The 27832-nt window shown below is 38.1% G+C and overlaps 2 protein-coding genes across 2 annotated transcripts; one reads left to right on the plus strand and one right to left on the minus strand.

The window, feature by feature from the left end:
• Positions 1-5011: 5011 nt before the first annotated feature.
• On the minus strand, positions 5012-27775 carry LOC138600488 (butyrophilin-like protein 2). The gene is given in 4 exon segments (XM_069671907.1): positions 5012-5073; positions 5499-5711; positions 27270-27611; positions 27742-27775. Coding segments are annotated over 4 exon segments (651 nt in total).
• Positions 18536-22863, plus strand: LOC138601108 (low affinity immunoglobulin gamma Fc region receptor III-A-like). The gene is made up of 8 exons (XM_069672688.1): positions 18536-18566; positions 19073-19129; positions 19373-19624; positions 19813-20058; positions 20731-20778; positions 21214-21288; positions 21400-21465; positions 22814-22863. Exons 1-8 carry the CDS (start codon positions 18536-18538, stop codon positions 22861-22863), a joined length of 825 nt encoding a protein of 274 aa, XP_069528789.1.
• Positions 27776-27832: the final 57 nt, after the last annotated feature.

Below are 27832 nucleotides of genomic sequence, written 5' to 3' on the forward strand. Positions count from 1 at the left end.
TGAGTTTACATTCATGAATCATTACATGGCAGTGTAGGTGATTTAGCATCCAACAGTGAATAAATTGCTTTTATTTTCCAGTCTCAATAATTTTAAACTCCAAAAGTTTTTATGTCTATCTTAATACCACTAAATACTTGTTCTGTTTATTTACTTTCTTATTTGTTTGCTTGTCTTGTTACAGAGTATGAACTAGCAGGTGTAGCCGAGGCACTATGTGACACATATGCCAACGTCACGAAACACAAGGGAAAAAAAGGTATTTATTTGAAGGAAGAGATAAAGAAAGCTTTTTTAATTGGCTTAGTATCCAAACAACATAACTTTCTACTTTTTCTATTGGAATAATGGATCAACGTTTATATTTCAGGCTGTCAGGAGTCAGTCATGAATGATGTGACTTATGCTGTTGTGACTATAAAGAAGAAGAAGCGAGGTACTTTATTGATTTTATTTCATTAAAAAAATATTGTTCACAATTGTTACTGACGATGTAGCTTACACAACATCAAATCATGTCTCATATGAAGTAGACACACTGTTCAATTTCAAGCTGAATATTGTTCATTCCAGCCGAGATCATGGTTTGTGCAACACTGAAATCACCTTGTCCTATTTGCTTATATCTGTTTGTTCATTACACGAGCACGTCATTTTAAAAAGCCCAGCTTTCAAATAAACACTTTCTTCAGCTACCAATGTTATGGATTTAGCACTTATCAGTTTGACTTGAAGACAACCTAAAAATGATCAATCTTTAAATTTATATTAATTTGATATTTTTTAAAAAGTTTTGTAGTAGAACACGATTTTAAGATAATCTATTCCAGCCCTCCAATGCTATAAAACAAATCATCAATATTTGTATTGGATTCACAGAAAAAGAAAATTGTGCGTCTTACACATAACACAACATAGCTGAAGTTTTGGAAATGTCTTTTACAATTTTGTTTGTCTATACTTATATTTATATTATATTATATTTATACTATACTCTGCTAACTGCTACATAAGTTCAATAATTGTATATAACTTTTGTTTATTTTTTTCTGAAATATTGAATAACGATTTATTTATTTATTTTTCATATTTCTGGACATAGAGGAGATGCCTACGTATCTGATACAAACAAATCAATGCATGCTGTTGTTGGACAGCAGCGTAAGGAAAGAGGTATTTCATTCAAAATGCTCCTTTTGTTCTGAAAGTTATACGAGGCCTTCAGAAGGTCAGCCTCTACAGATTAAATATGTGGATTTGAGCAACATTGTCATTTCTTATTATGATAGTTTTATGAGCAAGTGGTATGAATGGACCGTACTTAAATGGACTGTACTTATATAGCGCGCTAGTCTTCCAACCACTCAAAGCTGCTTTTACACGACATGTCACATTCACCCATTCACACACTCATTCACACACTGATGGCAGAGGCCCAAGTGCTAATCTCTAATCAGATCTATGCACATTCATACCTGTTGGCTCTGCCACCGGGAGCAGTTAGGGGTTCAGACGCTTCGACATGTGACCAGGATTGAACCCCGAACCTTCCGATTGAGAGACGACTGACTGTTGTTTTATAGAGGTTAAAATAACATGATTAATTAATTACAAATTTAAGCCAGTAACTCTTACATTGTAATTATAAATCAAGTGTCATCTACATAATAATTTCTATTAAATGCATAGTACAATCATTCAGATTCACAATACTAGCCAAAATAACAAACAGTGTTATAAGAAAATGTAACAAATGGTTTTGTCTTTAAATGTTACAATCTTTGATAATATAAGTTTTGTTCATTATTCTTACAACTTTACCACACTTCTATATTTCTGTGTGTCTTCCAGGTAACCAACAGCAGAAAATAGCCTCGTCTCAACAAACTGCATATGAATAAAGCCCTGCACCATGACGAAGACTGTCAGCTGACCTGATGATAAAGGTAGCCTGATTATTGGTACTTTGGCATGAAGACAAAGTCACTTTACAAAGACCACCTGACGCATTCCTTTGTCCTTTGCTGTATATACAAAACTCTGAAATGTGACTGCATTTAATGACACATGCAAAACTTAAAATGTGTACACATGACAAGACATAAAACTGAAACATAACCAAGCTTGTGGTTGTTTAATAAAGTTAAACAACACAAAGCAAAAGTTAGAAGGATATAGTAACACGACAAAAGAAATGAAACTATCATTACAACTGTTAACCTTGTGACTGTGAATTTAATGATATCTGTACATTTTAGTTAACATCATAAAAGTAAAGAAACTGTATGACATGGAAACAATAGAACTGTTCCTGTACCTTTAAGCAGATCACTCCCTCAACTTACTGACAGCATCAGGGTGTTTTTTAAATAGTGATACTGGTTTGTTAAAGAGTGACAGTTTAACCACATTGTGTCTCTGTACACATTTGAGAAGGCTGCTTACAAGAATGGACCTGCTGCATCTCTTAAACAGACACTCTGTGGTCACTACTGACATCAGGGTTTAAATAAACAAATGTAAGATGAGTATTTAGTTCAAACTTTTTATTGTATTTTGTTTTTACATCCACGTTACACCTTCCTGTACATTTCAATGAACACATTTTCAGCAAACCTTTTTTCCTTTCTTTTCTTCTGATGTTTCTAAAACCTAATACGAGAGAATGATTGAAGCAGTAAATCTTATACACGCAGCTTACACATTTGATGTTATATTGGCTTTCAAATAATATGTTTTTCATGTTTTATATGAAACATGTAATTCTGTGACGTATTTAATCACTCTATGGCAGAGTAATTCTTTTATCTTCACACACTGATGTTTTTGACCTTTGTAAAAAAATATTGATCAAGAATTGTCTATATAAATAACAAAAGACGACACAAAATAAAACCATAAATATAGTATGTAAGAAGAAATGGTTGTGATTTTGTATGAGTTTTATAAGTTCTGAGTAAATGGCTTATTAATACACTTTTTGAACATGGGTTGGTGTGACTTTTTCATCACGTTTTAATTCAAGCGGTTGAGCTAAATAAAAGAATTCGTGTCTATCTTTATTGCAGCGGAGCAGCTAAACCACTCGGTTCTCTCTGCTCTGCTGGCTCACGTCTGTAGATGCTGTTTTTTAAATAAACTCATTGTGCTCGACTGTGGTCAAATAAAGTCACTGTTCATTGTTTCTGACTCACTCTGATGTTTAAAAACAATACCGGAGTTCGGTGCAGTGCATCAAAATCATGTATTTATTATCATAGTATTTATTTATTTCCGTCTCCCCGTCTAACCATTCACCTGCCATCACCTGCCTCCTCCTTTCTCTCTTCGATATGTGGACATAGAGGTAGGCGGCTGCTTTACTGCGGCCACGATGCATTTAATGGTGAATCAAAAAATGATAATATAATAAAATCTCAAACATCAAAAAATGGCTCCAAGAACCACAACGGTTTGACCGTAAGCTAACGCTCTGCAACTGTAATAGCTTAAAGAATAGTCGTATTGATAAGGGGGTCAATAATGTGTTAAACATCTAGTTAGCTCCTAGCTATCTGCAATGGGCTACACTTTAAGGGATGATAAATTAGCTGCCTGTTCATCTTAATCTGCACAGGCTGGTGTAAATGTTTGCTGGAGAATGTGATCTTAGTTAGATTAACATGTGCACACTAAAGATGTAGAAATTTTCTTACATCAGCGGTTCCCAAACATTTTATGCAACGCACCCCCTTCTACATCCTGACCCGGTTGATGTACTCCCGACCCCCGACAGTTAAAAAAAAGGAAAACGCAACATAGCCTATTTATAGGTGCATTAAAGGCATCAAGTTTAATTCTGCACAAATAATCAAGAAATTCAAAATATTCAACAGATCACAACAATGCGCTCTTACATTCAACTCCAACTACACTGCAACAAAGTCACGCACAAGTCCTCACTTTAAAGAGCAAAGAAGACGAGTGAGGGTGAGGAGAAACACAGGCAGACAGGCCCATCATGACAGAAGACGGGGAACATGCTGTCATATTTTCAGCCGAATAAAAGTAAAATTGAAGTTTAAATTACAATCACCAAACAGAACATAGTGGATATGGAAATTAGAACATCAGCAGCTTCATTTGAATCAAACTGCAATAAAGTTTCACACCATCCACCAGGTAAAGAAAAGTTAGAGTGACACATGCAGAGGCTCAGAAACAGATCACATGGACAAAAAGCAGATCCATCTGATCCATCCTCACGCGCACACCACTTTGGGAATCCCTGGCTTACATGACTGATGGCTGGTTATCCAATGGACTATTATAAGGTCGATCATAGGTCATTATCATTTGAAAGGCTGACTGTGGGGAATCATGCTACACATGAAAACACAAGAAAATGGTATAACTTCAGGTGAACAGATAGTTTGCGAGTAGACTCAAACAGAAAGCTGTTTGCTCTATTAGCAAATACATTATATTATTATTACAACGTAATATTACAACGTTACAAAAGTCTCTTTACTTTTAGCCAGAGAGAAACATTTTAAAGGATTCTTTAAAGTTGAGGCCCCTCTAGAAAGACGGGTTGTGACTGTAAAGTTAATAGTTAACAGAAACAATATTGAAATGGAAACCCAGGTTTAAATCTGATTTTTATTAATCAACCTTTTTTTTTTTGTAACACTTTGTAAAATGTTCCTTTATATCCACTCTCTGACTGCTCTGAGTGTGTCTTTGAATCTCACCTCTCTGGCTCTTTATCTCCTCGAGCTGTTTCCTGTATAAGAACTTCAAATGCTACAAACTGTTCTGTTGCCTCCTTTTGACATACATTAAGACCTGGTTTTATCCTGTCCAGTTCTACTGTGTGCTCCTGTAGTACTTGCTTTTCTTTATTTCTGGAGCTGGCATGTCGAGGAATAGACTGGATCTTCTCCTGGTTCTTTGCCTTCTCTCTCTCCACCTCCTCCAGCTGTGCAGTCAGTTTGTCTCTTAAGTACTTCAATTTATACTTATGTCAGCCTTATGTTATATCAGAATCAGCCTTCTTCTCCTCCTCAATGGACTCCTTAAAAGTTTTATTTTCTGTCATGTCATAAAAAACAAAAGAAATCATAATCACATAGATGGTGTGATAGTATAGTAGATATATAGGTATATATATGTTGGTGATGTGATCAACACCAGCACCAGTGTATGACTTGACCACTGTATTGGTAATATTTAAAATTAATAATTTGTGTCTATACAGTGCAGCTCCACTGGAGCAGTTAAAACAAGATGATATAGATGATGTAAAAAGACATTTAGCAGCATTATTCAAAATGTGCACAAAAACTGTGCTAAGTTGCTGACCGACAATAATAATCATATATAATTCATTACAAAATAAGACATTGAAACATCTTCACTATATGGAGATGAAGTTTCGCTGAAGTTCAGGAGCAGGACCACACCTCAATCACTCTTGTCCTGTCATGTGCCCATATAAGCTTCACCGCCCTTCTCACCTGTCTGTTCTCGTCTCTCCTCCACAGTCAGTCTGCTGCTGACAGTATAGAGGTCATCAGGACCTCTGACTGTCTCTGTACGTCCAGCAGAGAGATGGTTTCCCTCACCGTCCAGCCACAGCACCTCAGGCTACCAGCCTTCAGACTCACACTGTAGAATTAATCCTTTGCCATTCATGTTAATCCCAGATATGACCGGTGAGGAGACAGAACCTATTGAAAGGACAAATTAAAAATAAATTACACATTTATATACTGCACATTGCAACACATCAAAACTATAAATGATGGTGTTTTGTGCCCTCTCCTGCTCATAAATGTAACTACTGTTGCAAAGCTGATCAATACTCGATAACATAGCACAAGAGGTCTTCTCACAAAAGCCTGACTGTGCCTACATTTGAATAGCAGAGTTTTGTTTTTGTTTATTGTAAAGGGACCAAAGGATAACTACACCTGATCCCAAATGTGCTGGACAGACCCAAACAAGAAAGAAGAATGCAACATGAGCAGCACTGGTGCACTTAGAAGTTCAAACATTCTGTACGCCTTTAAAAAGTACTTTTCCTCTTGTTGTGATGGGAAGGTACAGCTCTATTGAATCTCCTGGAAAAAAATTCAGTTTCATCTGAGAGTTATACAAAACTTGCACAACAAAATTAACATCTTACCAACAATAAGCTCAATGGTCGATTCTTTCTTCTGTGCAGGAAAGTAGCATCTATATTTTCCATTGTCAGAGTGTTTCACTGCAGAGACTCTCAATGAAAGGTCTCCATGCTTCAGTTTGTTGATGGACACAGCTGGGGGAAGGAGGGTTTTTTCAGTTTGGGGACCTCAGAATTTCATCTCTGCTTTTTGCAGATGATGTTGTCCTGTTGGATTCATCAAGCTGGGACCTCCAGCAGGCATTGGGGCAGTTTGCAGCTGTGTGTGACATGGTTGGGATGAGAGTCACTTCCTCCAAGTCTGAGGCCATGGTTCTCTGCCGGAGGATGCTGGATTGCCCCCTTTCAGGTGGGGAGTGAGTCTCTGCATCAAGTGAGGGAGTTTAAGTATCTCGGGGTCTTGTTCACGAGTGAGGGTAAAATGGATTGTGAGATTGACAGGCGGATCGGTGCAGCATCAGGAATAATGCAGGCATTGTACTGGACCATTGTGGTGAAGAGGGAGCTGAGCCTGAAGGCAAAGCTTTTGATTTACCAGTCGATCTACATTCCAACCCTCACCTGTGGTCACAAGCTTTGGGTAGTGACTGAAAGAATGAGATCGCGGATACAAGTGGCCGAAATGAGTTTCTTTCGGAGGGTGTCCGGGCTCAGCTCGGACTAGAGCTGCTTCTCCTTCGCGCCGAAAGGAGCCAGTTGAGGTGTTTCGGCCATCTGATTAGGATGCCTCCTGGGCGCCTCCCTTTGGGGGTTTTCCGGGCAGGTCCAACTGGGAGGAGACCCCGTGCAGACCCAGAGCTCGCTGGAGGGATTAGATATCCCGTCTGGCCTGGGAAAACCTCGAAATCCCCCGAGAACTGAAAAATGTTGCTGGGTAGAGGGACACCTAGGTCACCTTGCTGAGCCTGCTGCCACCGTGACCCGGCCCCGGATAAGCGGAAGATAAAGGATGGATAAGATAAGTGCTGTGTGAATGTGGACTTTAATACTGTGGACTTTTTTTGTTGTCTTGCCAAAATAAAGGATTGAAGTGTTTGCGATGGTAATAAGTTGTTGATTTGCAGCAGAGGGCAGAGTAGAACTACTTTAACATGTTCATACGTGACACTGTCACCACAGCACACGCTGCTCTTTTACTTTATATTCTTAAACTGCAGGTTCCGTGTTTATCAAGATTCCTACAAATAATCAGCAGTTTAAGAACCATAACCAATATTCTTCATCAGGATTATCTTCCTAGGCTTGACAGAGGTTCACCAGAGCCATAGATGACAATATACTGTTTTCACAGACTGAATAGTACTTACCTGAACTCTCCGTGTAAAAACTGTAAAATACCCTCTGTTGTTTAAGTTTGCTAGTTTACATTAGAAAAAACTTACTATGATGGTTAACCAGCTGAATTAAAGTATTTTTGTCCCTGAGAGCAACCGAGGCCTTAAAATGGTTTCATGCTATAAACAGCCACAGCCCCTCTGTGCACAGGAAAAGGAAGCCCTATACTGTACTGCCTATATCATATATTTAGTTTTTATTCAGTCTCAGACAGTCAGCAGCAAGACAACATGGAGATCACATCGCTTTGCATCAGACTGTGTGAGTCTGCTTTCGTGTTTTACTCTGAAATCTGAAAAAGGATAGATTTAAAATGCACTTAAAACTTTCAAATCAAGTTCAAATCAAGGTACAATATAGGAAGTGAAATGTTTTGTAGAAGCCCCCTTTACTTCTTTTGAAATGGTGTGGTTTACAGTGGCTTCGGTTCACAGAATTTTGTCTTCTGTTATGTCAGGGTTATTTTGTAACCATCATTATATTTAAGGACTATACAAGTTAAGAGCCAAAATGATATGTGCTCATGGGCTCTCTGACCTAAACTAAACATTCAAGAACGCATACTTGCCTTCAGGTTGATGATACGACAAGTAAATTAGTAGTTATATTTCAACTAAAAGTAATATGTTATCCGAGCAGATGTGTTGTTTGATGAGCTGCCAGTTTTTATGTGCAGTCGTGTCATGTTTTCATTAGCTCAGAGTAATTGTAAAACTTAAGACATCTGTGTCTCATATGCTGCTCTCTTTGTTTGTAGCTCCAGTGGTGAATCTACTGCTGCTGATCGCTGCCCAACACACTCACTGTGCTCAGAGAGCTGGTGAGTTAAAGTTTGTTCATTATTTAGAACACAACATTTCTATATGTTTAGTCTTTGAACATTATACAGTATATGACTATGCACTATTCTTGCTCTTTAAATGTGAGATTTACTGAATTATATGTCTACACTTTACGTTAAATTGCGGAACATTTTTTCTGAAACAGTGGATATCAAATTGGGGGAAAAGATGTCATACATTTATTTATTTTTTTCTGTCACAGACGCAGCTTTTCCTCATATTGAACCACACAGACTGCAGTTCTTTGAATATGAATCCATCTTCTTAAGTTGTTCTGGGTTTCGTGGCCCAACTGAATGGAGAGTTATAAAAAGGATTCACTCAAATACAACTCCATGGGAAAATTCAACAGGATCTATGACTTTTAAACCTGCCTACATATCTTACAGTGGAGAATACTGGTGTGAAAACGGAGAGGGGGAGAGAAGCAACACTCTTAACATTATTGTCACTGGTATGTTTTAAAAAACAGAATGTTTTTTTCTTTATTATGAAAATGACAAAATGTGTCTAAAAACAAAAATCTGGGGTTGTAGTAAATTAGCATTGTATTTTAGGTTGATGCACTTACAGTGTCACCTTGCTTCATGCTCCTTGGCGGTTCAATGTTGATGTCCTCAGATTTTCTTTCTTGTTGTTCAGCTGGTGATGTGATCCTGGAGAGTCCTGCTCTCCCTGTGATGGAAGGACAGAGCGTCTCTCTGCACTGTAGAAAAAATGCACCGTCCTACAACCTCATAGCTGATTTCTATAAAGATGGTCTTTTGAAAGACACTGAATATAAAGGCAAGATGACCATTCACAATGTGTCTAAGTCCAATGAAGGACTCTACAAATGCAAAATAATTGGAGCAGGAGAATCACCAGAGAGCTGGCTGGCTGTCAGAGGTGAGACATTATATTATACAACAGTTTTGTTTTAACTGTATTGTTTCAATATCTTGACTATATATTTAGGATTAATAAGAATCATTCTGACTTGAAGTTGTGGATTCTTAAGGTTGCAATGGTCATTACGGCTCATAATACTAAAAATGTTTCTTTCTTACAAATGTCAACATCAGTGTTGCAAGAGGAAAAAAGAGTGGAGACCATGAATGTCTCGACAAAGTTTCATGGTAATCCATCTGATAGTTCCCAGCTAATTTAGGTCTGCACCAAAGAGCAATATTACCGTGTCTGCAGCTGTGCCATAAGTATTACTGAAAATAGATTGCTGTCACTACGGCATGTTAGTAATTGGGAAACATTTGTCGACAGACATATTTGAAAATGTGAATCATGCCTTTTTTTACATTTCATTTCAGACAATTCAAACACGTCAAGACATGTCAAAAATTTCACATTGTTCAACACTCATGTGCTGTCAAACTAAATTTTCTTATAGCAACTCAAGAGTCTCAACAATCTTCTCTTCATCCGCCCTACCCTGGATCCAATCAACTGTCCACCCTGTTATCAGTTGTCTTCACCATTTTGTGTGTAGCTGTTCTGCTGTCAGTGGTGGGAATACTCCAGTGTCGGAAACACAGAGGTATGAAAAAGATGTATACATGTATACATTTGTTCATTTTGAATTCTCTGAAGGAAGTTGACCACAGGGTGACATTTAACAGTGGACTCATTGTTCCATGGGGTTTTATTACATCATCCAGTTATCACCACCTTATTTTATTTCATGTTTCTTAATTAGTTCTCAATTTCCATTTTCATTGATGCCATTATTTCTGTTTTTGTGCAGCAGCATGCTTTTCATCCAAAACACCCCAAACAGAATCAGAGCCAGGTGAGTTTACATTCATGAATCATTACATGGCAGTGTAGGTGATTTAGCATCCAGCAGTGAATAAATTGCTTTTATTTTCCAGTCTCAATCATTTTAAAGTCCAAATGTTTTGTGTCTATCTTAATACCACTAAATACTTGTTCTGTTTATTTACTTTCTTATTTGTTTGCTTGTCTTGTTACAGTGTATGAACTAGCAGGTGTAGCCGAGCCACTAAGTGACACATATGCCAACGTCATGAAACACAAGAAAAAAAAAGGTATTCATATTAAGGAACAGATAAAGAAACCTTTTATAATTGGCTTAGTATCCAAACACCATAACTTTCTACTTTTTCTATTGGAATAATGGATCAACGTTTATATTTCAGGCTGTCAAGAGTCAGTCATGAGTGATGTGACCTATGCTGTTGTGACTATAAAGAAGAAGAAGCGAGGTACTTTATTGATTTTATTTCATAAAAAAAATATTGTTGACAAATGGTTCTGACGATGTAGCTTACACAACATCAAATCATGTCTCATATGAAGTAGACACACTGTTCAATTTCAAGATGAATATTGTTCATTCCAGCCGAGATCATGGTTTGTGCAACACTGAAATCACCTTGTTCTATTTGCTTACATCTGTTTGTTCATTACACGAGCACGTCATTTTAAAAAGCCCAGCTTTCAAATGAACACTTTCTTCAGCTACTGATGTTATGGATTTAGAACTTATCAGTTTGACTTGAAGACAACCTAAAAATGATCAATCTTTAAATTTATATTAATTTGAAAAATATTGTGAATTAATTTATTACGTTTTGTAGTAGAACACGATTTTAAGATAATCTGTACCAGCCCTCCGATGATAAAAAACAAATCATCAAAATATTTGTTTTGGATTCACAGAAAAATAAAATTGTGTCCTCTGCAAAATATTTCTTTAACATAGCGGAAGTTTAGGAAATGTCTTTTACAACTTTATGTTTGTTTATACTTATCTTGTTTATGAACACCTGACAACAGCTACTCTGCTAACTGCTACAGAAGTTCAATCATTGTATATAACTTTAGTTTTTTCTGTTGAGATATTGAATAACGATTGTTTTTTTCTTCATATTTCTGGATATAAAAGGAGATGCCTACGTACCTGATACAGACAAATCAATGTATGCTGTTGTTGGACAACAGCGTAAGGAAAGAGGTATTTAATTCAAAATGATCCTTTTGTTCTGAAAGTTATACGAGGCCTTCAGAAGGTCAGCCTCTACAGATTGAATATGTGGAGTTGAGCAACATTGTCAATTCTTATTATGATAGTTTTATGATCAAGTGGTATGAATGGACCGTACTTATAGTACTAGTAGTAACTTATGTTGACTCTATAGAAAGCTAAGAAGCTCGCCTCCACTTTGATACCGGAACGTAGCGGTAGTTCAAAGGGAATATGAAGTTATTACAGTAAATACACGGGGAAATGCGGCATTTATGATGGCCGATTAGTAACGACGAACGGCGATCCATGGAAACTTATTGATGGAATAATGCTTTTGGACTAAATACTTTACTGGATTATATCATGTGGACCGTTAGCAATGTACCAGGAGTGAATTTATGAAAATAATATGTATCAGTGGAATACAGCAAGCCTTCATCGGTGAGTTGCGTCAAGTTTGTAAATGTTTGTTTATGTTCTGTTGCCGTTGATTGCACCCGCTGTGGTGATTGGATCTTTTAATGGTTCATATCAATCAAATCTTGAGCTTGATCGTAGCTTTCCAACGATGTGACACACGAGTGGCAACATCAAGTTATCATCGTAGCTGCAGGGCAAATGTTGTAGTAATCGCGATGACGGGTGGTAACGGGTTTTAACGTAGTATAAGAAACTATGTTACCAACAGTAACTTACCTTAGCTGCTATGCTAAAACCACATTCAACAGGCTATCACGCTCGGTAGGCCGATACAGTAAAGCAACATGACCTCAGACGAAGGAGGTAAAAATAGACTCCTGTGCTCGTTTGTGCAGCCAACAACAGAGCAGCTGCCGTGCTTTGCCCGTACCTTCGCCATGTTTATTTTACCGGAGCAGCGTTTGCGAGAGGAAAAAAATAGCGCCCACGAGGAAGTTTCAGGGGGCAGACCAAACATTTACCTGGGGCAGGGTCACCAAAATGGAGGAGGTGTTATTGCCCTTCATGACGTCATATAGGGAAAAGCTGCAATCAGGCTGTTTCAGTACACATTTTCTGAAAAGTGGAGCAAGCAAGAGAGGAGAGGATAGACCTTTCTCATTTCGGGGGGTTTGTAGACAGGCAGGGGGCGCATGTTATTGTTAGGAAACCATTCCAAAGTGAATTTTGCATAATATGGGACCTTTAAATGCATAGTACAGTACAGTCATTCAGATTCACAATACTAGCCAAAATAACAAGCAGTGTTATAAGAAAATGTAACAAATGGTTTTGTCTTTAAATGTTACAATCTTTGATAATATAAGTTATGTTCATTATTCTTATCACTTTACCACACTTCTATATTTCTGTGTGTCTTCCAGGTAACCAACAGCAGAAAATAGCCTCATCTCAACAAACTGCATATCAATAGAGCCCTGCACCATGACGAAGACTGTTAGCTGACCTGATGATAAAGGTAGCCTGATTATTGGTACTTTGGCATGAAGACAAAGTCACTTTACAAAGACCACCTGACGCGTTCCTTTGTCCTTCGCTGCATATCCAAAACTCTGAAATGTGACTGCATTTAATGACACATGCAAAACTTAAAATGCATACACATGACAAGACATAAAACTGAAACATAACCAAGCTTGTGGTTGTTTAATAAAGCACAGCAAAAGTTAGAAGGATATAGTAACACGACAAAAGAAATGAAACTATCATTACAACTGTTAACTTTGTGACTGTGAATTGAATGATATATGTACATTTTAGTTAACATCATAAAAGTAAAGAAACTGTATGACATGGAAACAATAGAACTGTTCCTGCACCTTTAAGCAGATCACTCCCTCAACTTACTGACAGCATCAGGGTGTTTTTTAAATAGTGATGCTGGTTTGTCAAAGAGTGACAGTTTAACCACAATGTGTCTCTGTACACATTTGAGAAGGCTGCTTACAAGAATGGACCTGCTGCATCTCTTAAACAGACACTCTGTGGTCACTACTGACATCAGGGTTTAAATAAACAAATGTAAGATGAGTATTTAGTTCAAACTTTTTATTGTATTTTGTTTTTACATCCACGTTACACCTTCCTGTACATTTCAATGAACACATTTTCAGCAAACCTTTTTTCCTCTCTTTTCTTCTGATGTTACTAAAACCTAATACGAGAGAATGATTGAAGCAGTAAATCCTATACACGCAGCTTACACATTTGATGTTATATTGGCTTTCAAATAATATGTTTTTCATGTTTTATATGAAACATTTAATTCTGTGACGTATTTAATCACTCTATGGCAGAGTAATTCTTTTATCTTCACACACTGTTTTTTTTTGTTTTTTTTTAAGATTATATTTTGGGGTTTTTTTGCCTTTAATTGATAGGACAGCTGAAGATAGACAGGAAATGTAGGGAGGAGAGAGCGGGGGACGACATGCACCAAATGATCGGCAGACTGGGAGTCGAACCTGCGATCAGTGCAACGAGGACTGCAGCCTCTGTATATGGGGCGCCTGCTCTACCAACCGAGCTAAACCAGCACCCCCACACTGATGTTTTTGACCTTTGTAAAAAAAATATTGATCAAGAGTTGTCTATATCAATAACGAAAGACTACACAAAATAAAACCATAAATATAGTATATAAGAAGGAATGGTTGTGATTTTGTATGAGTTTTATAAGTTCTGAGTAAATGGCTTTTTAAAACACTTTTTGAACATGGGTTGGTGTGACTTTTTCATCACGTTTTAATTCAAGCGGTTGAGCTAAATAAAAGAATTCGTGTCTATCTTTATTGCAGCGGAGCAGCTAAACCACTCGGTTCTCTCTGCTCTGCTGGCTCACGTCTGTAGATGCTGTTTTTTAAATAAACTCATTGTGCTCGACTGTGGTCAAATAAAGTCACTGTTCATTGTTTCTGACTCACTCTGATGTTTAAAAACATTACCGGAGTTCGGTGCAGTGCATCAAAATCATGTATTTATTATCATAGTATTTATTTATTTCCGTCTCCCCGTCTAACCATTCACCTGCCATCACCTGCCTCCTCCTTTCTCTCTTCTATATGTGGACATAGAGGTAGGCGGCTGCTTTACTGCGGCCACGATGCATTTAATGGTGAATCAAAAAATGATAATATAATAAAATCTCAAACATCAAAAAATGGCTCCAAGAACCACAACGGTTTGACCGTAAGCTAACGCTCTGCAACTGTAATAGCTTAAAGAATAGTCGTATTGATAAGGGGGTCAATAATGTGTTAAACATCTAGTTAGCTCCTAGCTAACTGCAGTGGGCTACACTTTAAGGGATGACAAATCAACTGCCTGTTCATCTTAATCTGCACAGGCTGGTGTAAATGTTTGCTGGAGAATGTGATCTTAGTTAGATTAACATGTGCACACTAAAGAAGTAGAAATTTTCTTACATCAGCGGTTCCCAAACATTTTATGCAACGCACCCCCTTCTACATCCCGACCAGGTCGATGTACCCCCGACAATTAAAGTCGTCAAGTTTAATTCTGCACAAAAAATCAAGATATTCAAAATATTCAACAGATCACAACAATGCGCTCTTACATTCAACTCCAACTGCACTGCAACAAAGTCACGCACAAGTCCTCACTTTAAAGAGCAAAGAAGACAAGTGAGGGTGAGGAGAAACACAGGCAGACAGGCCCATCATGACAGAAGACGGGGGACATGCTGTCATATTTTCAGCCGAATAAAAGAAAAATTGAAGTTTAAATTACAATCACCAAACAGAACATAGTGGATATGGAAATTAGAACATCAGCAGCTTCATTTGAATCAAACTGCAATAAAGTTTCACACCATCCACCAGGTAAAGAAAGTTAGAGTGACACATGCAGAGGCTCAGAAACAGATCACAGGGACAAAAAGCAGATCCATCGGATCCATCCTCACGCGCACACCACTTTGGGAATCCCTGGCTTACATGATTGATGGCTGGTTATCCAATGGACTATTATAAGGTTGATCATAGGTCATTATCATTTGAAAGGCTGACTGTGGGGAATCATGCTAAAACATGAAAACACATGAAAATGGTATAACTTCAGGTGAACAGATAGTTTGCGAGTAGACTCAAACAGAAAGCTGTTTGCTCTATTAGCATTACATTATATTATACAACGTTACAAAAGTCTCTTTACTTTTAGCCAGAGAGAAACATTTTAAAGGATTTTTTAAAGTTGAGGCCCCTCTAGAAAGACGGGTTGTGACTGTAAAGTTAATAGTTAATAGAAACAATATTGAAATGGAAACCCAGGTTTAAATCTGTTTAAAATTTTTATTAATGGTCCTTTTTTATTTGAAACTCTTTGTAAAATGTTCATTTATATCCACTCTCTGACTGCTCTGAGTTTCTGAGTGTCGGTGAATCTCTCTGGCTCTTTATCTCCTCGAGCTGTTTCCTGTATAAGAACTTCTAATGCTACGAACTGTTTTGTTGCCTCCTTTTGACATTCATTAAGACCTGGTTTTATCCTTTCCAGTTCTACTGTGTGCTCCTGTAGTACTTGCTTTTCTTTATTTCTGGAGCTGGCATGTCGAGGAATAGACTGGATCTTCTCCTGGTTCTTTGCCTTCTCTCTCTCCACCTCCTCCAGCTGTGCAGTCAGTTTGTCTCTTAAGTACTTCAATTTATACTTATGTTCGATCAGTGTTTCATTCACTTGTAAAAGGTCCTCCCATTCCTCTGTCCTCCTCTCAGAATCAGCCTTCTTCTCATCCTCAATGGGCTCCACAAGATGATATAGATGATGTAAAAAGACATTTAGCAGCATTATTCAAAATGTGCACAAAAACTGTGCTAACTTGCTGACCGACAATAATAATCATATATAATTCATTACAAAATAAGACATTGAAACATCTTCACTATATGGAGATGAAGTTTCGCTGAAGTTCAGGAGCAGGACCACACCTCAATCACTCATGTCCTGTCATGTGCCCATATAAGCTTCACCGCCCTTCTCACCTGTCTGTTCTCGTCTCTCCTCCACAGTCAGTCTGCTGCTGACAGTATAGAGGTCATCAGGACCTCTGACTGTCTCTGTACGTCCAGCAGAGAGATGGTTTCCCTCACCGTCCAGCCACAGCACCTAAAGGCTACCAGCCTTTAGACTCACACTGTAGAACCAATCCTTTGCCATTCATGTTAATCCCAGTTATGACCGGTGAGGAGACAGAACCTATTGAAAGTAGAAATTTACATAAATTACACATTTATATACTGCACATTGCAACACATCAAAACTATAAATGATGGTGTTTTGTGCCCTCTCCTGGTCATAAATGTAATTACTGTTGCAAAGCTGACCAACACTCGATAACATCACACAAGAGGTCTTCTCACAAAAGCCCGACTGTGCCTACATTTGAATGGCAGAGTTTTGTTTTTGTTTATCGTAAAGGGACCAAAGGATAACTACACCTGATCCCAAATGTGCTGGACAGACCCAAACAAGAAAGGAGAATGCAACATGAGCAGCTCTGGTGCACTTAGCAGTTCAAACATTCTGTACGCCTTTAAAAAGTACTTTTCCTCTTGTTGTGATGTGAAGGTACAGCTCTATTGAATCTCCTGGGAAAAAATTCAGTTTCATCTGAGAGTTATACAAAACATGCACAACAAAACTTAACATCTTACCAACAATAAGCTCAATGGTCGATTCTTTCTTCTGTGCAGGAAAGTAGCATCTATATTTTCCATTGTCAGAGTGTTTCACTGCAGAGACTCTCAATGAAAGGTCTCCATGCTTCAGTTTGTTGATGGACACAGCTGGGGGAAGGAGGGTTTTTTCAGTTTGGGGACCTCAGAATTTCATCTCTGCTTTTTGCAGATGATGTTGTCCTGTTGGATTCATCAAGCTTTGACCTCCAGCGGGCATTGGGGCAGTTTGCAGCTGAGTGTGACATGGTTGGGATGAGAGTCACTACCTCCAAGTCTGAGGCCATGGTTCTCTGCCGGAGGATGCTGGATTGCCCCCTTCCAGGTGGGGAGTGAGTCTCTGCATCAAGTGAGGGAGTTTAAGTATCTCGGGGTCTTGTTCACGAGTGAGGGTAAAATGGATTGTGAGATTGACAGGCGGATCGGTGCAGCATCAGGAGTAATGCAGGCATTGTACTGGACCATTGTGGTGAAGAGGGAGCTGAGCCTGAAGGCAAAGCTTTCGATTTACCAGTTGATCTACATTCCAACCCTCACCTGTGGTCACGAGCTTTGGGTAGTGACTGAAAGAATGAGATCGCGGATACAAGTGGCCGAAATGAGTTTCTTTCGGAGGGTGTCCGGGCTCAGCTCGGAGTAGAGCTGCTTCTCCTTCGCGTCGAAAGGAGCCAGTTGAGGTGTTTCGGCCATCTGATTAGGATGCCTCCTGGACGCCTCCCTTTGGGGGTTTTCCGGGCAGGTCCAACTGGGAGGAGACCCCGTGCAGACCCAGAGCTCGCTGGAGGGATTAGACTGGCCCGTCTGGCCTGGGAAAACCTTGAAATCCCCCGGGAACTGAAAAATGTTTCTGGGTAGAGGTCACCTTGCTGAGCCTGCTGCCACCGTGACCCGGCCCCGGATAAGCGGAAGATAAAGGATGGATAAGATAAGTGCTGTGTGAATGTGGACTTTAATACTGTGGACTTTTTTTGTTGTCTTGCCAAAATAAAGGATTGAAGTGTTTGCGATGGTAATAAGTTGTTGATTTGCAGCAGAGGGCAGAGTAGAACTACTTTAACATGTTCATACGTGACACTGTCACCACAGCACACGCTGCTCTTTTACTTTATATTCTTAAACTGCAGGTTCCACGTTTATGATCAAGATTCCTACAAATAATCAGCAGTCTAAGAACCATAACAAATATTCATTATCAGAATTATCTTCCTAGGCTTGACAGAGGTTCACCAGAGCCATAGATGACAATATACTGTTTTCACAGACCGAAGAGTACTTACCTGAACTCTCCGTGTAAAAACTGTAAAATACCCCTCTGTTGTTTAAGTTTGCTAGTTTACATTAGAAAAAACTTGCTATGATGGTTAACCAGCTGAGTTAAAGTATTTTTGTCCCTGAGAGCAGCCGAGGCCTTCAAATGGTTTCATGCTATAAACAGCCACAGCCCCTCTGTGCACAGGAAAAGGAAGCCCTACACTTTAGCCTATATCATATATTTAGTTTTTATTCAGTCTCAGACAGTCAGCAGCAAGACAACATGGAGATCACTTCGCTTTGCATCAGACTGTGTAAGTCTGCTTTCGTGTTTTACTCTGAAGTCTGAAAAAGGATAGATTTAAAATGCACTTAAAACTTTCAAATCAAGTTCAAATCAAGGTACAATATAGGAAGTGAAATGTTTTGTAGAAGCCCTCTTTACTTCTTTTGAAATGGTGTGGTTTACGTTGGCTTCGGTTCACAGAATTTAGTCTTCTGTAAAGTCAGGGTTATTTTGTAACCATCATTATATTTAAGGACTATCCAAGTGAAGAGCCAAAATGATATGTGCTCATGGGCTCTCTGACCTCAACTAATGAAACATTGAAGAATGCACACTTGCCTTCAGGTTGATGATACGACAAGTAAATTAGTAGTTATATTTCAACTAAAAGTAATATGTTATCCGAGCAGATGTGTTGTTTGATGAGCTGCCAGTTTTTATGTGCAGTCGTGTCATGTTTTCATTAGCTCAAAGTAATTGTAAAACTTCAGACATCTGTGTCTCATATGCTGCTCTCTTTGTTTGTTGCTCCAGTGGTGAATCTACTGCTGCTGATCGCTGCCCAACACACTCACTGTGCTCAGAGAGCTGGTGAGTTAAAGTTTGTTCATTATTTAGAACACAACATTTCTATATGTTTAGTCTTTGAACATTAATTATGAGTATGTCAGGTTGTTATTTGCACAGCATTAATCATTCTTCCTCTTTAAATGTGAGATTTACTGAATTATATGTCTACACTTTACGTTAAATTGTGGACATTTTTTTCTGAAACAGTGGATATCAAATTGGGGGAAAAGATGTCATACATTTATTTATTTTTTTCTGTCACAGACGCAGCTTTTCCTCATATTGAACCGCCCAGACTGCAGTTCTTTGAATATGAATCCATCTTCTTAAGTTGTTCTGGGTTTCGTGGCCCAACTGAATGGAGAGTTATAAAAAGGATTCACTCAAATACAACTCCATGGGAAAATTCAACTGGATCTATGACTTTTAAACCTGCCTACATATCTTACAGTGGAGAATACTGGTGTGAAAACGGAGAGGGGGAGAGAAGCAACACTCTTAACATTATTGTCACTGGTATGTTTTAAAAAACAGAATTTTTTTTAATTTATTATGAAGATGACAAAATGTGTCTAAAAACAAAAATCTGGGGTTGTAGTAAATTAGCATTGTATTTTAGGTTGATGCACTTACAGTGTCACCTTGCTTCATGCTCCTTGGCGGTTCAATGTTGGTGTTCTCAGATTTTTTTTCTTGTTGTTCAGCTGGTGTTGTGATCCTGGAGAGTCCTGCTCTCCCTGTGATGGAAGGACAGAGCATCTCTCTGCGCTGTAGAAAAAAAGCACCACCCTACCTGCTGACAGCTGATTTCTATAAAGATGGTCTTTTGAAAGACACTGGATATAAAGGCAAGATGACCATTCACAATGTGTCTAAGTCCAATGAAGGACTCTACAAGTGCAAAATAATTGGAGCAGGAGAATCACCAGAGAGCTGGCTGGCTGTCAGAGGTGAGACATTAAATTATACAACAGTTTTGTTTTAACTGTATTGTTTCAATATCTTGACTATATATTTAGGATTAATAAGAATCATTCTGACTTGAAGTTGTGGATTCTTAAGGTTGCAATGGTCATTACGGCTCACAATACTTGAAATGTTTTTTTCTTACAAATGTCAACATCAGTGTTGCTAGAGGAAAAAGACTGGAGACCATGAATGTCTCGACAAAGTTTCATGGTAATCCATCTGATAGTTCCCAGTTTATTTAGGTCTGCACCAAAGAGCAATATTACCGTGTCTGCAGCTGTGCCATAAGTATTACTGAAAATAGATTGTTGTCACTACGGCATGTTAGGAATGGGGAAATAGTTGTTGACAGAATGAAAATGTTGAAGACTTGAAAATGTGAATCATGCCTTTTTTTACATCTTGACATATTTTGTTCATTTCAGACAATTTGAAACACTCCGCATAAAGCCTGATCATGTCAAAACTTTACATTGTTCAACACTCATGTGCTGTCAAACTACGTTTTCTTATAGTGATGGCAGCAAATATTACTCCCAAATCCAAAGACACAACAACTCAAGAGTCTCAACAATCTTCTCTTCATCCACCCTACCCTGGATCCAATCAACCCTCCACCCTGTTATCTGTTGTCTTCACCATTTTGTGTGTAGCTGTTCTGCTGTCAGTGGTGGGAATACTCCAGTGTCGGAAACACAGAGGTATGAAAAAGATGTAAACATGTATACATTTGTTCATTTTGAATTCTCTGAAGGAAGTTGACCACAGGGTGACATTTACAGTGGACTCATTGTTCCATGGGGTTTTATTACATCATCCAGTTATCACCACCTTCTTTTAGTTCATGTTTCTTCATTAGTTCTCAATTTCCATTTTCATTGATGCCATTATTTCTGTTTTTGTGCAGCAGCATGCTTTTCATCCAAAACGCCCCAAACAGAATCAGAGCCAGGTGAGTTTACATTCATGAATCATTACATGGCAGTGTAGGTGATTTAGCATTCAACAGTGAATAAATTACTTTTATTTTCCAGTCTCAATCATTTTAAAGTCCTAATGTTTTGTGTCTATCTTAATACTACTAAATACTTGTTCTGTTTATTTACTTTCTTATTTGTTTGCTTGTCTTGTTACAGAGTATGAACTAGCAGGTGTAGCCGAGCCACTAAGTGACACATATGCCAACGTCATGAAACACAAGGGAAAAAAAGGTATTCATATTAAGGAACAGATAAAGAAACCTTTTATAATTGGCTTAGTATCCAAACACCATAACTTTCTACTTTTTCTATTGGAATAATGGATCAACGTTTATATTTCAGGCTGTCAAGAGTCAGTCATGAGTGATGTCACTTATGCTGTTGTGACTATAAAGAAGAAGAAGCGAGGTACTTTATTGATTTTATTTCATAAAACAAATATTGTTCACAATTGTTACTGACAATGTAGCTTACACAACATCAAATCATGTCTCATATGAAATGGACACACTATTCAATTTCAAGCTGAATATTGTTCATTCCAGCCGAGATCACGGTTTGTGCAACACTGAAATCACCTTGTTCTATTTGCTTATATCTGTTTGTTCATTACACGAGCACGTCATTTTAAAAAGCCCAGCTTTCAAATGAACACTTTCTTCAGCTACTGATGTTATGGATTTAGAACTTATCAGTTTGACTTGAAGACAACCTAAAAATGATCAATCTTTAAATTTATATTAATTTGAAAAATATTGTGAATTAATTTATTAAGTTTTGAAGTAGAACACGATTTTAAGATAATCTGTACCAGCCCTCCGATGATAAAAAACAAATCATCAATATTTGTTTTGGATTCACAGAAAAATAAAATTGTGTGTCCTCTGCAAAATATTTCTTCAACATAGCGGAAGTTTAGGAAATGTCTTTTATAACTCTATGTTTGTTTATACTCATCTTGTTTATGAACACCTGACAACAGCTACTCTGCTAACTGCTACAGAAGTTCAATAATTGTATATAACTTTAGTTTTTTTTTGCTGAAATATTGAATAACGATTGTTTTTTTCTTCATATTTCTGTACATAAAAGGAGATGCCTACGTACCTGATACCGACAAATCAAGGCATTCAGAAGGTCAGACTCTACAGATTGAATATGTGGAGTTGAGCAATATTGTCAATTCTTATTATGATAGTTTTATGATCAAGTGGTATGAATGGACCGTACTTAAATGGACTGTAATTATCTTGCGCTCGTCTTCCGACCACTCAAAGCTGCTTTGACACTACATGTCACATTCACCCATTCACACACTCATTTACACACTGATGGCAGAGGCCCAAGTGCTAATCTCTAATCAGACCTATGCACATTCATACCCGTTGGCTCTGCCACCGGGAGCAGTTCGGGGTTCAGACGCTTGGACATGACCGGGATTGAACCCCGAACCTTCCAAATGAGAGACGACTGACTGTTGTTTCATAAAGGTTAAAATAACATGATTAATTAATTACAAATTTAAGCCAGTAACTCTTACATTGTAATTATAAATCAAGTGTCATCTACATAATAATTTATATTAAATGCATAGTACAATCATTCAGATTCACAATACTAGCCAAAATAACAAGCAGTATTAAAAGAAAATTTAACAAATGGTTTTGTCTTTAAATGTTACAGTCTTTGATAATATAAGTTATGTTCATTATTCTTATCACTTTACCACACTTCTATATTTCTGTGTGTCTTCCAGGTAACCAACAGCAGAAAATAGCCTCGTCTCAACAAACTGCATATGAATAGAGCCCTGCACCATGACGAAGACTGTCAGCTGACCTGATGATAAAGGTAGCCTGATTATTGGTACTTTGGCATGAAGACAAAGTCACTTTACAAAGACCACCTGACGCATTCCTTTGTCCTTTGCTGCATATCCAAAACTCTGAAATGTGACTGCATTTAATGACACATGCAAAACTTAAAATGTGTACACATGACAAGACATAAAACTGAAACATAACCAAGCTTATGGTTGTTTAATAAAGCACAGCAAAAGTTAGAAGGATATAGTAACACGACAAAAGAAATGAAACTATCATTACAACTGTTAACTTTGTGACTGTGAATTTAATGATATCTGTACATTTTAGTTAACATCATAAAAGTAAAGAAACTGTATGACATGGGAACTGTTCCTGCACCTTTAAGCAGATCACGCCCTCAACTTACTGACAGCAGGGTGTTTTTAAAATAGTGATGCTGGTTTGTTAAAGAGTGACAGTTTAACCACATTGTGTCTCTGCACACATTTGAGAAGGCTGCTTACAAGAATGGACCTGCTGTATCTCTTAAACAGACACTCTGTGGTCACTACTGACATCGGTATGGCAGGGTTTAAAAAACCTATGTAAACTGAGTATTTTTATTGTCTCTAAATAAAGAAGATGCAGATACACTAAAACAAATATACACATTTTGTGTTTAGTAAACGTCCTTGATGGTGGGAACATGCACAGCTAAATGATGCTCTCCAAAGATCTCTTAAGAATATCAGTTCAAACTTTTTATTGTATTTTGTTTTTACATCCACGTTACACCTTCCTGTACATTTCAATGAACACATTTTCAGCAAACCTTTTTTCCTTTCTTTTCTTCTGATGTTTCTAAAACCTAATACGAGAGAATGATTGAAGCAGTAAATCCTATACACGCAGCTTACACATTTGATGTTATATTGGCTTTCAAATAATATGTTTTTCATGTTTTATATGAAACATGTAATTCTGTGACGTATTTAATCACTCTATGGCAGAGTAATTCTTTTATCTTCACACACTGATGTTTTTGACCTTTGTAAAAAAATATTGATCAAGAGTTGTCTATATAAATAACAAAAGACTACACAAAATAAAACCATACATTTAGTATAAAGGAATATATGGTTGTGATTTTGCATGAGTTTTATAAGTTCTGAGTAAATGGCTTTTTAAAACACTTTTTGAACATGGGTTGGTGTGACTTTTTCATCACGTTTTAATTCAAGCGGTTGAGCTAAATAAAAGAATTCGTGTCTATCTTTATTGCAGCGGAGCAGCTAAACCACTCGGTTCTCTCTGCTCTGCTGGCTCACGTCTGTAGATGCTGTTTTTTAAATAAACTCATTGTGCTCGACTGTGGTCAAATAAAGTCACTGTTCATTGTTTCTGACTCACTCTGATGTTTAAAAACATTACCGGAGTTCGGTGCAGTGCATCAAAATCATGTATTTATTATCATAGTATTTATTTATTTCCGTCTCCCCGTCTAACCATTCACCTGCCATCACCTGCCTCCTCCTTTCTCTCTTCTATATGTGGACATAGAGGTCGGCGGCTGCTTTACTGCGGCCACGATGCATTTAATGGTGAATCAAAAAATGATAATATAATAAAATCTCAAACATCAAAAAATGGCTCCAAGAACCACAACGGTTTGACCGTAAGCTAACGCTCTGCAACTGTAATAGCTTAAAGATTAGTCGTATTGATAAGGGGGTCAATAATGTGTTAAACATCTAGTTAGCTCCTAGCTATCTGCAGTGGGCTACACTTTAAGGGATGACAAATTAGCTGCCTGTTCATCTTAATCTGCACAGGCTGGTGTACATGTTTGCTGGAGAATGTGATCTTAGTTAGATTAACATGTGCACACTAAAGAAGTAGAAATTTTCTTACATCTGCGGTTCCCAAACATTTTATGCAACACACCCCCTTCTACATCCCGACCCGGTCGATGTACCCCCGACCCCCGACAGTTAAAAAACAAAACAAAAAAGAAAACGCAACATAGCCTATTTATAGGTGCATTAAAGGCATCAAGTTTAATTCTGCACAAATAATCAAGAAATTCAAAATATTCAACAGATCACAACAATGCGCTCTTACATTCAACTCCAACTACACTGCAACAAAGTCACGCACAAGTCCTCACTTTAAAGAGCAAAGAAGACGAGTGAGGGTGAGGAGAAACACAGGCAGACAGGCCCATCATGACAGAAGACGGGAACATGCTGTCATATTTTCAGCCAAATAAAAGAAAAATTGAAGTTTAAATTACAATCACCAAACAGAACATAGTGGATATGGAAATGAGAACATCAGCAGCTTCATTTGAATCAAACTGCAATAAAGTTTCACACCATCCACCAGGTAAAGAAAGTTAGAGTGACACATGCAGAGGCTCAGAAACAGATCACAGGGACAAAAAGCAGATCCATCTGATCCATCCTCACGCGCACACCACTTTGGGAATCCCTGGCTTACATGACTGATGGCTGGTTATCAAATGGACTATTATAAGGTCGATCATAGGTCATTATCATTTGAAAGGCTGACTATGAGGAATCATGCTACACATGAAAACACAAGAAAATGGTATAACTTCAGGTGAACAGATAGTTTGCGAGTAGACTCAAACAGAAAGCTGTTTGCTCTATTAGCATTACATTATATTATACAACGTTACAAAAGTCTCTTTACTTTTAGCCAGAGAGAAACATTTTAAAGGATTTTTTAAAGTTGAGGCCCCTCTAGAAAGACGGGTTGTGACTGTAAAGTTAATAGTTAACAGAAACAATATTGAAATGGAAACCCAGGTTTAAATCTGATTTTTATTAATCAACCTTTTTTTATTTGTAACACTTTGTAAAATGTTCCTTTATATTCACTCTCTGACTGCTCTGAGTTTCTGAGTGTCGGTGAATCTCTCTGGCTCTTTATCTCCTCGAGCTGTTTCCTGTATAAGAACGTCTAATGCTACGAACTGTTCTGTTGCCTCCTTTTGACATACATTAAGACCTGGTTTTATCCTGTCCAGTTCTATTATGTGCTCCTGTAGTACTTGCTTTTCTTTATTGCTGGAGCTGGCATGTCGAGGAATAGACTGGATCTTCTCCTGGTTCTTTGCCTTCTCTCTCTCCACCTCCTCCAGCTGTGCAGTCAGTTTGTCTCTTAAGTACTTCAATTTATACTTATGTTCGATCAGTGTTTCATTCACTTGTAAAAGGTTCTCCCATTCCTCTGTCCTCCTCTCAGAATCAGCCTTCTTCTCCTCCTCAATGGGCTCCTTAAAAGTTTTATTTTCTGTCATGTCATAAAAAACAAAAGAAATCATAATCACATAGATGGTGTGATAGTATAGTAGGTATATAGGTATATATATGGTGGTGTTGTGATCAAACCAGCACCAGTGTATGACTTGACCACTGTATTGGTAATATTTAAAATTAATAATTTGTGTCTATACAGTGCAGCTCCACTGGAGCAGTTAAAACAAGATGATATAGATGATGTAAAAAGACATTTAGCAGCATTATTCAAAATGTGCACAAAAACTGTGCTAACTTGCTGACCGACAATAATAATCATATATAATTCATTACAAAATAAGACATTGAAACATCTTCACTATATGGAGATGAAGTTTCGCTGAAGTTCAGGAGCAGGACCACACCTCAATCACTCATGTCCTGTCATGTGCCCATATAAGCTTCACCGCCCTTCTCACCTGTCTGTTCTCGTCTCTCCTCCACAGTCAGTCTGCTGCTGACAGTATAGAGGTCATCAGGACCTCTGACTGTCTCTGTACGTCCAGCAGAGAGATGGTTTCCCTCACCGTCCAGTTACAGCACCTAAAGGCTACCAGCCTTCAGACTCACACTGTAGAATTAATCCTTTGCCATTCATGTTAATCCCAGATATGACCGGTGAGGAGACAGAACCTATTGAAAGGAGAAATTATAAATAAATTACACATTTATATACTGCACATTGCAACACATCAAAACTATAAATGATGGTGTTTTGTGCCCTCTCCTGGTCATAAATGTAACTACTGTTGCAAAGCTGACCAACACTCGATAACATCACACAAGAGGTCTTCTCACAAAAGCCCGACTGTGCCTACATTTGAATGGCAGAGTTTTGTTTTTGTTTATCGTAAAGGGACCAAAGGATAACTACACCTGATCCCAAATGTGCTGGACAGACCCAAACAAGAAAGAAGAATGCAACATGAGCAGCACTGGTGCACTTAGCAGTTCAAACATTCTGTACGCCTTTAAAAAGTACTTTTCCTCTTGTTGTGATCAGAAGGTACAGCTCTATTGAATCTCCTGGAAAAAAATTCAGTTTCATCGGAGAGTTATACAAAACATGCACAACAAAACTTACCTACAACAAGCTCAATGGTCGATTCTTTCTTCTGTGCAGGAAAGTAGCATCTATATTTTCCATTGTCAGAGTGTTTCACTGCAGACAGTGTCAGTGAAAGGTCTCCATGCTTCAGTTTGTCGACGGACACTGACGTTCTTCCTCTGTAAGACGGGTTTTGGTTGTCTAAAAAGTTCTGACCTTCATGCCACACATGGACAAATCTGGGTTCCAGGTCAGGCCTCCCCCACTCCACACTCTCAGAAACAGCATCTTCTGCAGGTTCAAGGTGGCACGGCAAGATGACATCATCCGCGACTGATGTCACTACAGTTTGTGAGGGTCTGTCTCCCTGAGGCTGGCCTGGAAAGACAAAGATTCTTAAATAGTGCTACAGACCGAGTGAACAGAAATGTAGCTGGCTTTGATAAATTGATTTTAATTGAAATAATGTTTCCACTTAAAACTCGCTCAGTGTTTGTGTAACAGTTACCTCTGTTAGAGTCTGTCAGCAGTAGGAGGATCATGATATGCTGGAAAACCAAAGCACTGAGGGAACAGAGCTTAGGTTTCAGAAAACATCC

Source organism: Semicossyphus pulcher, unplaced genomic scaffold, assembly GCF_022749685.1.
Source record: "Semicossyphus pulcher isolate SPU_LCO1_2020_fin unplaced genomic scaffold, fSemPul1.0.p SCAF_21, whole genome shotgun sequence".
NCBI classification, from domain to species: Eukaryota; Metazoa; Chordata; class Actinopteri; order Labriformes; family Labridae; genus Semicossyphus; species Semicossyphus pulcher.

Bases quoted from the DNA above. Each gene is read 5' to 3' on its own strand.
- LOC138601108 (XM_069672688.1), top strand. From the start codon at position 18,536: ATGGAGATCACTTCGCTTTGCATCAGACTGT. The intron at 19,625-19,812 runs GTATGTTTTAAA...CTTGTTGTTCAG, and splicing joins TCTTAACATTATTGTCACTG to CTGGTGTTGTGATCCTGGAG. The intron at 20,779-21,213 runs GTATGAAAAAGA...GTCTTGTTACAG, and splicing joins CCAGTGTCGGAAACACAGAG to AGTATGAACTAGCAGGTGTA.